Source organism: Vidua chalybeata, chromosome 16 (genome assembly GCF_026979565.1).
Source record: "Vidua chalybeata isolate OUT-0048 chromosome 16, bVidCha1 merged haplotype, whole genome shotgun sequence".
NCBI lineage: Eukaryota > Metazoa > Chordata > Aves > Passeriformes > Viduidae > Vidua > Vidua chalybeata.
Genome location: NC_071545.1, coordinates 1,942,779 through 1,953,671, shown reverse-complemented (window position 1 = coordinate 1,953,671; position 10,893 = coordinate 1,942,779). Strand labels below are relative to the sequence as shown.

General features: G+C 56.9%; 1 protein-coding gene across 2 annotated transcripts in view; it reads left to right on the top strand.

Moving 5' to 3' along the window:
• Positions 1 to 9,918: 9,918 nt before the first annotated feature.
• Positions 9,919 to 10,893, top strand: part of XPO6 (exportin 6) — a 58,980-nt gene continuing 58,005 nt past the window's right edge. Inside the window, exon 1 of one of the 2 annotated variants that reach the window (XM_053957502.1) lies at positions 9,919 to 10,114. In XM_053957502.1, coding sequence (XP_053813477.1) covers positions 10,112 to 10,114 — 3 coding nt within the window. In that variant the 5' untranslated portion in view covers positions 9,919 to 10,111. The remainder of the gene's footprint in view (positions 10,115 to 10,893) is intronic. The other variant, XM_053957501.1, reaches the window with a different exon arrangement.

The window sequence follows — 10,893 nt, the reverse complement described above, 5'->3', positions numbered from 1 at the left end:
CCGCGGGGCTCGTCTCACCGGCAGAGCAGCCGCTCGCTCTGACAGCTAAAGCAGCGTGCGAGTATTAATAGCTCCCGACTCCCGCGGCGAGGCTGGAAATTAACTCCTTGAATGCCGCCTGCCCGGGCTCCGGCCGCCCTCTCCCGGTGCCCGCTGCTGCCTCCGGGCTCGGCAGCACGGGCTGAGACCGGGCAAGCCCAGCTTGCCCGCCCGGGGCACCGCGGGCCACCGAGGAGCCCGTGCTCTGCCCGACACCCCCCGGCTCTGCCAGCCTCGGCACAGGGGACGTGGCACAATCAGGGGGAAATCTCTTAGCCCGGGTGCTGGTGGGTGGCCCGTGCCTGCTGCTGGTGGTGGCAGAGGTGCCGTGGGAGCCACCCCTGGATGTGCCCCCTGCAGGGGCACGGTGGGACAGGGCACAGCACGGGAGCCCCAGGGTGCCTGCTGAGGGGTGTCCCTGTCCCACAGCAGTGTCCCTGTGCCCCTTGATGAGTGTCCTTGTGCCCCTTGATGACTGTCCCTGCCCCAAAATGGACCATTGCTGCAGGCAGTGTCCAGCTGCTCCACAGGGACACGCCAGGCCTCGCTGGGTCAGGAGGCCCCAAAGTCACACGGCCCTGACGTGTCACTGTTCCCATTCCTTTGGGATGGGCTCAGGGACCAACACGCGACACCCAGGTCCTTGGGACCGAATTCTGGTCCCTGGCCCCGGCCTGCACCCAGGGTCCTGGGCCACGTCCTTGGGAAGGTGAGCAGGAGAACAAGGAGAGGCTTCCCCAGCCTGGCCTTGGGCTTCGTCATCTCTCGCCTGAATTATTCAGTGAGTGGCTCTGCCTGTGGCGTCTGCTCCGGCCACACCCCCGCTAATGGCAGAAATCGATGGCTTTTTAATTCCTCATGGCCAGAAAGCTCCTGGCTGTGCTGCTCTGGGTCCTGTCCCTCCGGGAGACTCTGATGATCCCAATTTTGTCTCACAGAAGCTTGGAATCACAGAATGGTTTAGGTTGGAAGAAATCTTAAAGCCCATCCCACCCCCTGCCATGGGCAGGGACACCTTCCACTGTCCCAGGCTGCTCCAAGCCCTGTCCAGCCTGGCCTTGGGCACTGCCAGGGATCCAGGGGCAGCCACAGCTGCTCTGGGAATTCACCCTGTGCCAGGGCCTCACCACCCTCCCAGGGAACAATTCCTTCCCAATATCCCATCCATCCCTGCCCTCTGGCAGTGGGAAGCCATTCCCTGTGTCCTGTCCCTCCATGCCTTGTCCCCAGTCCCTCTCCAGCTCTCCTGGAGCCCCTTTAGGCCCTGCAAGGGGCTCTGAGCTCTCCCTGGAGCCTTCTCTCCTCCAGGTGAGCACCCCCACTCTCCCAACCTGGCTGCAGGCTGTTTGCAATGATCCTCTTTCCATGCTGGTCCTTGGGTGTAACACCAGCATCCCCCAGGACTGCACTGGGGAGTCCATGGGATCAGACCCCCCAGCCCCTCGGTCCCCTGGTGCCAGGGCCTGGCATCCACCCAGGCACCCACTCACTAGGAACAGGCTGCAGGAGCAACAAAAATGTTAAAATTTAATGCCTTGGCTAATGGGCTGAGAAGAGTGGAGCAGAAACCTGGAGAAAAAAGGAAGAGGATGAGAGTGCCCTGGCCTGGGGAGCCTCTCATGGCTTCCCCATGCACCCTCTGCTTCCTGGAAAAAGAGGGCAGCTTGCCTGGCTCACGGGACCCTCCTGCCTCACTAAATAAAATCCCACCACAATGCTGGACCAAGGGGCCAGTCACAAATCCATGTGGCTCCTGGTGGAGCCCCACAGGAGCTCCTGGTAAGGGACAGACCCCTCAGGATGAGACCTTGCCCATGGGAACCCAGGTTCCATCTCCCCCTCCACCACCTCTTGCACCTCTACTGGTGTGTCCTGAGTTGTAAGATGTGGTTTGGGGGTGTGTGTTCTGTTCCCATCTGTCAGAGCTGGGGCAGTTCTCTGCTGTTCATTGGGCAGTTTTTTCTTTATCTCTTCCACAACCAATCCTCCCTCCAGGAGATTTCTTCTGTTTATGGCCAGTGAGTGTCCCTGCATGGCTGAGAAAATTCCATCATCCCATGGGGAGATGCTCTGCCCAGGGGAGGAGCCAAACATTACTACCTGGATACAATCTGACCTGGGAACAGCACAGCAGCCTTTGCCCACTGCATTCCCAGAGGAGCAGCTTTCTGCCCCACTGCATTCCCAGAGGAGCAGCTTTCTGCCCCACTGCATTCCCAGAGGAGCAGCTTTCTGCCCCACTGCATTCCCAGGGGAGCAGCTTTCTGCCCCACTGCATTCCCAGAGGAGCAGCTTTCTGCCCCACTGCATTCCCAGAGGAGCAGCTTTCTTCCCCACTGCATTCCCAGAGGGAGCCCAGGCCCATCTCCAGCAGCCCTGGAGCTCCAGAGGAAAACTCCAGCCTTGTCCAGGATCCTGCTCCAGCAGAAGCACAGCTGGCACTGCAGGAGGGCTGAGCCCCCATGGAATGGCACTGCTGCCACCACCCTGACCCACAGCCTGCCAGGGCCTGCTCTCACTCTGGCAGTGGGGTTTTGTATTACTGCATTTTTGTATTTTATTTTTATTTTCTTCCCTAATAAAGAACTGTTATTCCTGCTCCCATATCTTTGCCTGTGAGTCCCTTAATTTCAAATTTATAACAATTCAGAGGGAGAGGGGGTTACATTTTCCACTTCAAGGGAGGCTCCTGCCTTCCTCAGCAGACACCTTTGTTTTCAAACCAAGACATGGTGTCCCACAGAACTGTGGGATGCTGAGAGCAGGGAGAGGCACAGAAGGGCAGCTCAGGACATCCTGCTGTGCTGTCTGGGTGGATTTGAGGAGTGGGAAGAAGGCTGGGACAGACTGAACGTGGTGTAGGTTCAAAAGAAGCCACAGCCTAAACGAGTCCTTTCTCCTGGCCTGCAAGAGAGCAGAGAGGGAGAACTGCCCTGGCTTCCAGCTGCTCCTCTGGCTCTGGAGCTGCTGAAGGGCTGCTTGGGACACTGGCATGAATTTCCAGGGTTCCCTTTCAAATACTCTCGAGCCATCAGACCCACAAAGCCTGGCTGGAGCTTGGTTTGCTGCGCTCCCCTCCACGTGGCCTTTGGGGATCTGCTCCGTCCCCATGGGCTCGTTCAGCCCCAGGCTGGGAGCAGCCACCCTTCAGAGGGAATTGGGAGGCCATTCCCAGGGGTGTAATCAGTGCCAGAAGCCCAGCATCGTCCCAGACGAATCCCAGTGGGGTGTGGAGCAGAGCAGGAGGCTTGGGAGGCCTGGCCAGGACCAGTGGTGGCCACAAAGCCACAAATGTCCCTCAGCCAGCATGAGCTCACACGACCAGTGTGCCCAGCACAGGGATGTGGGGTGGGCTGGGGTGCCAGCCCCAGCTGAGCACCCCTGGGACATCAAGGCAGGACCCAGACCCATCCCAGGGAAGAGCTCCCTGTCCCCAGGCTCTGCTGGGTTTATATCATTAATTACCCACTTTTGTGCTTTCCTCAGGAATTTGGACTCAGGAATTTTTACCTGCTGGGTTTTTACAGCTTGCTAAATAAGCAAATTCCTTGCCAAGGAACTTGGGAGCTGTGCGGAGCCGTGGGGCTTTGTGGACAAAACTTTTCCAAGCTGCTTTATTGGACTTATATAACACAGTTTAACCCTTTTCATCAAATTGCTTTGCATGAGGTGGCAGGGCAGTAAAATGCTCATTTCTCCGTGGCATTCCCAATGAGTTGCAGCTCGGTTTGTGGCAGGAACAATAAAGAAGATGGGAACAGAGGGGAGGGATGTGAGGGGAAGCACAGCCAGCTGTGTGAGCCTCAGACTCACCCTGAGGGCAAAACCCAAACGCTGCAGAACGGGAGTAAAGCAATTAAATGAGATGAACATTTGAGTGTGGGATTGAAGGGGCTGGAATCAAGGCTGCAGTAGTGCAGGAGGCTTGGAGAACAGGCATTTCAGTGCCTGTTTGTAATAAAAATTGAGAGATAAACCATGTGGTAACAAATTATTTTCACAAACCCTGTTCCCTTCATCTCCCCAAACAGCTGTTCAGCTCCATGGCATTTCCATTCCTTCTGTGTTTTTAAACCATAAAGTTACCAAATACATTTTAAAAAAAGGTGGATGGCTTCTCCAGCCTGGGGCTGGTCCAGGCACAGTCCAAGCACTGCTGCTCCTCTTCGGGGATGGAGGAGTCCCAGATTGAAAGGAGGGCTGGCACAGTCACTGGCCTGGGGGACTGCTGATTTTCTTTGAGAAATGGCACTTCCAACAATGGGGAAAGCAGGCCCGGGGCTGGCATGGCCACATTCCCAGGACAGGCTCCTCCTCGTGCTCCAGTGATGCTGGAGGCTGATGGAGAATTCCCACTTTGTTTTTTCATGGATCAACAACAACAGGAGGGCCCTGATGGTGCCGTGTGAGACCTGGGGTTTCCTGTGTGAGGCATAAGGACACTGGGGACTGGATGTGTCTAAAGGGGGCCTGGAAGGAAGATGGGCACAGGCCTTTTAAAAGGGCCAGGAGAGCCAGGACAATGGGCAACGGCTTCCCACTGCCAGAGGGCAGGGATGGATGGGATATTGGGAAGGAATTGTTCCCTGGCAGGGTGGGCAGGCCCTGGCACAGGGTGCCCAGAGCAGCTGTGGCTGCCCCTGGATCCCTGGCAGTGCCCAAGGCCAGGTTGGACAAGGCTTGGAGCAGCCTGGGACAGTGGAAGGTGTCCCTGCCCATGGCAGGGGTGGGATGAGATGACCTTTAATGTCCCTTCAACCCAAACCTTTCCATGCTTTACGATTCCTTTACCTTGGGGCAGATGTTTCCAAAGCAAAGCCTTGCAAAACTCAGCCTCACATCCCTGAAAGCTGTTCCACATCCTTGGCCTTTGCAGGGATAAGTGGGATGGAGGAGAAGTCCCCTTGTAGGGATCCAGGAGCTTGGCAGAAGGTTCCTTCTTTAGGTTCCCTTCAGCTGCTCCCTCCCCACCCCAGGCTCCTGGGGCCACTTCTCTGTCGGACACCCCAAAAAATCCCATCCCCACCCCCGCAGTGGTGGAAGCAGCAGGTCCCGGGCTGGGGAGGCTCAGGAGATCCCTGTCCCCGCTGTGCCCGGCTCCTCGGGGCACATGTCTGCACTCAGCCCTGCTGGGACGACAAACGCTGATAATGAGATTATCCTTTTAATGATCACCATGGTAACGAGCCCGTGCGGCTGCACATCCCGGTGGGAGCCCTGCTGGGGTGCCAGATCCGGGCAGCTCCAGCCTCGGATCCACACGGACACCCCTCGGCTCAGCCGGGGGGTTGCAGAGGTCTTGGAGTGGGTTTGGAGCAGTCAGAGGAGCTTTGGAGGCGTTACGGAGATTTTGGAGGTGTTGTAATGGTTTTGGAGATGTTGGATAGATTTTGGAGGTGTTGTAATGGTTTTGGAAGTGTTGGAGAGGTTTTGGAGATGTTAGAGAGATTTTGGAGATGTTGGATAGATTTTGGAGGTGTTGCAATGGTTTTGGAAGTGTTGGATAGATTTTGGAGATGTTAGAGAGATTTTGGAGATGTTGGATAGATTTTGGAGGTGTTGTAATGGTTTTGGAGATGTTGGATAGATTTTGGAGGTGTTGTAATGGTTTTGGAAGTGTTGGAGAGGTTTTGGAGATGTTAGAGAGATTTTGGAGATGTTGGATAGATTTTGGAGGTGTTGCAATGGTTTTGGAAGTGTTGGATAGATTTTGGAGATGTTAGAGAGATTTTGGAGATGTTGGATAGATTTTGGAGGTGTTGTAATGGTTTTGGAGATGTTGGATAGATTTTGGAGGTGTTGTAATGGTTTTGGAAGTGTTGGATAGATTTTGGAGATGTTAGAGAGATTTTGGAGATGTTGGATAGATTTTGGAGGTGTTGCAATGGTTTTGGAAGTGTTGGATAGATTTTGGAGATGTTAGAGAGATTTTGGAGATGTTGGATAGATTTTGGAGGTGTTGTAATGGTTTTGGAGATGTTGGATAGATTTTGGAGGTGTTGCAATGGTTTTGGAAGTGTTGGAGAGGTTTTGGAGGCATTGGAGGGTTTTGGTGGTGCTGGGAATATTGGGGAAGTTTTGGAAGGGGTTTGGAGATGTCAGAGGAGTTTTGGAGAAGTCAGAGGAGTTCTGGAGGTGTTGGAGAACTTTTGGAGATATTGGAGAGATTTTGGGAGTGTTGGAGAGGTCCTGGAGGCATCTGAGTGTTTTGATGGTATAGAAAATATTGCAGAGATTTTGGAGAGGCTCTGGAGATGCTGGAGTGGTGTTTGGAAGGGTCTTGGAGGAGTTTTGGAGATTTTGGAGAGATTTTGAAGGTGCTGGAGGGGTTTTGGAGGTGTTGGGCATGTTGAAGAGGGTTTGGAGAGGTTGCAGGTGTTTCTGAGGTGTCAAAGGGATTTTAGAAGTGTTAAAGGGGTTTTCAAAAAGTTCTGGAGGAGTCAGAGGGGCTTGAAGGTGTTGGAGGAGTTTTGGAGGCAACAGAAGATTTTGGGGGCGGTGGAAATCTTGCAGAAGTTTGGAGGTGCTGGAGAAGCTTTGAAGATGCTGAAGATATTTTGGAAATGTTGGGAGATATCTGGAGGTGTTTGAGGGATTTTGAAGGTGGTAGATTTTAGAGGGTGTTGGAGGGATTTGGGAAGTTTCAGTGAGGTTTTAGAGATGTTGGAGAGATTTGGGGAAGGCAGGAGGAGTTCTGCAGGTGCTCAAGGGGTTTAGAAGGTCTCGGAGGAGTTTTGGAGATAACAGAGAGATTCTGAGGGCGTTGGAGGGTTTTGGAGGAGTCAGAGAAGTTTTGGAGGCATTGGAGGGGTTGAAAATATTGGAGAGGTTTTGGAGATGTACTGGAGATGTCAGAGGGATTTTGGAGAGTTTGGAGGGGGCTTGGAGAAGTTTTGAAGGTGATGGAGAGATTTTTGAGTAGATAGAGAGGTCCTGGAAGTCTTGGAGGGGTTGAGGAGGTGTTGGAGAGGTTTTGGAGGTGATGGAGAGGTTTTGGAGGGGTTGGAGAGGTTTTGTGGGAATGGAGAGGTTTTGGAGTGATTGGAGAAGTTTTGGAGGGGTTGGAGAGGATTTGGAGGTGATGGAGAGGTTTTGGAGGGGTTGGAGAGTTTTGGAGGGGTTGTGGAGGGGTTGGAAGGTGTTGTAGGGCGTTTTGGAGGTCTTGGGGAGGTTTGGAGGTGATGCAGGGGGAGGTTTTGGAGCCGGGGCTGCACACGATGATCCATGGGCACATCCAGGCCGTGTCTCCTCAGCTGCTCCTCCCTGGGCAGTTCCACCCCCCTGGCAGGCCCAGGAGCAGCGTTTTCCCTGGAGGGATGAGCAGGACTGGGGCTGCTGCGGTCAGCGCTCTGCTGAGAGAGTGGAAATAAAATCCTCTGTGACGGAAAATCCTCCTGGAGACCCCACGGGGCCGCTCAGCCCTAAGCTCCTTGTGGAGCTGGGGACAGTTCCAGCCCCACAGATGGTTCACTGCCCCTCCTCCCGGGGCTTAATCCTCTAAAGGAAGTGCCAGCCTTTGCAATGTCCCCACAGGGCTGTTGTCCCCTCTAAAGCCTGTTAAGCCACCTCTTGTCGCTGCAGGTGCCACCGGAATTTGGGAACCATGAGGAAAGCTTTGATCTGTATCAGCCTCACAGGTTTGGAGTTCCAGTGGTTCCCAGCTTTTTGATTTTGTGAGGCAGCAGTTGGGGCCTGGATTTCAGTTTTCCTACCATGAATCCCCTGGATCAATGGATCTGTTGATGTCGTCACTCCTGGCTCAGGCAATGGAAAAGCGATGGCCACAAGGAGCTCCAGGCTGAGGCAATCCCGGGACATGGGAATAGCCAAAGGATTCCCTGCCATGGAGCTTTGCTGTCCTTGCTGGGGAGGGCTGGAAGGGTTGGGGGTTTGCCTCGCCCCGGTTCATTAATTACTTAATTAGTTACATGGGCACAAAGGCAGGAGCCACATCCGGAGCCCTGGGAGCTCTCTGTGGGGCAGGAGGCAGCCCTGGGGCTGGCTGGGGTCGAGGCCCAGGGTGGATCCAGGCACAGATCCAGGGACACATCCAGCTCCAGCTCCCGCTGCAGGCTCAGGTCTGGGCCCTGGCCCAGGTCTGGGTCTATCCCCCTCCATATTCCTAACCCCATCCCATCCCAATCCCCAATCCCCAATCCCCATTCCCATTCCCCATTCCCCATTCCCCAATCCAATCCCCAATCCCCAATCCCCAATCCCCATTCCCAATCCCCATTCCCCAATCCCCATTCCCATTCCTCAATCCCCATTCCCAATCCCCAATCCCCATTCCCAATCCCCATTCCCCATTCCCCATTCCCCATTCCCCATTCCCCAATCCAATCCCCAATCCCCATTCCCCATTCCCCATTCCCCATTCCCCAATCCAATCCCCAATCCCCATTCCCCAATCCCCATTCCCCATTCCCAATCCCCAATCCCCATTCCCAATCCCCATTCCCCAATCCCCATTCCCATTCCTCAATCCCCATTCCCAATCCCCAATCCCCATTCCCAATCCCCCATCCCCAATCCCCATTCCCAATCCCCATTCCCCATTCCCAATCCCCAATCCCCAATCCCCAATCCCCATTCCCATTCCCCATTCCCAATCCCCATTCCCAATCCCCATTCCCCAATCCCCAATCCCCATTCCCATTCCCCATCCCCATTCCCCATTCCCAATCCACAATCCCCAATCCAATCCCCAATCCCCATTCCCAATCCCCATTCCCCATTCCCCATCCCCCATCCCCAATCCCCATTCCCAATCCCCATTCCCCATTCCCCAATCCAATCCCCAATCCCCAATCCCATTCCCAATCCCCATTCCCAATCCCCATTCCCCATTCCCCATTCCCCATTCCCCAATCCAATCCCCAATCCCCAATGCTCATTCCCCATTCCCCAATCCAATCCCCAATCCCCAATGCTCATTCCCCATTCCCCATTCCCCAATCCAATCCCCAATCCCCAATGCTCATTCCCCATTCCCCATTCCCCATTCCCCATTCCCCAATCCAATCCCCAATCCCCAATGCTCATTCCCCATTCCCCATTCCCCAATCCAATCCCCAATCCCCAATGCTCATTCCCCATTCCCCATTCCCTAATCCAATCCCCAATCCCCAATGCTCATTCCCCATTCCCCATTCCCCATTCCCCAATCCAATCCCCAATCCCCAATGCTCATTCCCCATTCCCCAATCCAATCCCCAATCCCCAATGCTCATTCCCCATTCCCCATTCCCCATTCCCCAATCCCCAATGCTCATTCCCCAATCCCCATTCCCCATTCCCCATTCCCCATTCCCCAATCCAATCCCCAATCCCCAATGCTCATTCCCCATTCCCCATTCCCCAATCCAATCCCCAATCCCCAATGCTCATTCCCCATTCCCCATTCCCCATTCCCCATTCCCCATTCCCCAATCCAATCCCCAATCCCCAATGCTCATTCCCCATTCCCCAATCCCATCACAGGCCCCGCCCACAAAGGGCGTACCCAAACATAGCCACGCCCACAAAGGTTCAGCCCAATCACCTCCCATTTCCTGCCGCGCGGGAAAGAGCTTAAGCGCATGCGCAGTGCTGCGGGGGCGGAGCCAGGCGCAGCTCCAGGCGTGCCCTTCCCTGAGCGCCCCGCAAAGCGCCGCGCCCTTCTCCAAGATGGCGGCGGGCAGCGCGCCTCTCCGAGATGCGCATGCGCGGACCCGCTGCCCGGCTCTGATTGGCTGCGGGCGCCGGTGAGCGCTTCCGGTGGGCGGGCGGGGCGGGCCCGGGATGCGCCTGGCGTAGCCCCGGCACCGACACCGGCCCCGCACCGCGCGGCCCGCGCCGCCCACCGCTCCCGCCCGTCCTCCCGCGGCCCTGCCCGGCGCCCCGGGGCTCCCCGTCCTGCCGCTTGGGGAGGCCCGGGGGCTGGGTGCCGGCAGCGCTCCGGTGCCCGTGGCTGCGCGGCCGGCGGGAGCTCGCCGGTGCATGGGCGGGGGGGCCCCGCCGGGCCGCCGCCGGCCATGAGATGAGCGGAGCGCGGCGCCCTGCCTAGAGCCGCCCCGGGGCCGCCGCGGCCATGGTGAGCTGGGGGAGCGGGGCCCGGCGGGGACGGGAGGGGGGGAAAGGAAGGGGGGGATTGTCCCGCGGGGCCCGGACACCGGAGCCTGAGGGGCGGCTGCACCCCCGAGCCGCCGCAGTGACGCGGTGTGAAAGGCCGGCAAGGCGCCGATTCCTCCTGGGAGCGTTGGTGCCCGGGGCCGTTGGGAATTGCGGCTTTTATGGCGTTAAAGCTGCGAGGGGGCTGAGGGGCTGCCCCGGGACCCCTGGCAGTGCCCAGGGCCAGGCCGGGCATTGGGGCAGCCTGCCACGGTGGAAGGTGGCCCCAATGCCCGGGAAAGGTGGCCCTGGACGTGGCAGGGGGTGGAACGCGATGGGCCTCAAGGTCCCTTCCAACCCAAACCATTCCGTGATTAAATTCTCCGGCGCCGGCTGCGGGCTCGCCCTCAGGGCCTCCAGCGGAGCCTTGGGCGAGCCGGAGCCATGGCCTGGATTCTGTTCTGTGCTGGAGACATCGGCCTTCGGCTGTGCCCGCGGTGCGGCCGGGGCCACCCGGAGGGACAGGCACAGGGACAGAGCCAGCCCGCTGGGCTCTGCACAGTCCTCTCCTGCCCTGGATAAGAGCCCCAGGAGAGGTCTCTGACCGGGTGGGTGCCCGCAGAGCCGGGCTGGCAGGTGGGAATTGCCCCCAGGACATCGCGGTGCTGCTCACTGTCACCAGCCCAGAGCTGCTGCTCTTGTTTTCCCCTTGCTCTACCCACAGGGAGACCTTGTATCCCAGTATTTCTTAGGGTGACAAAG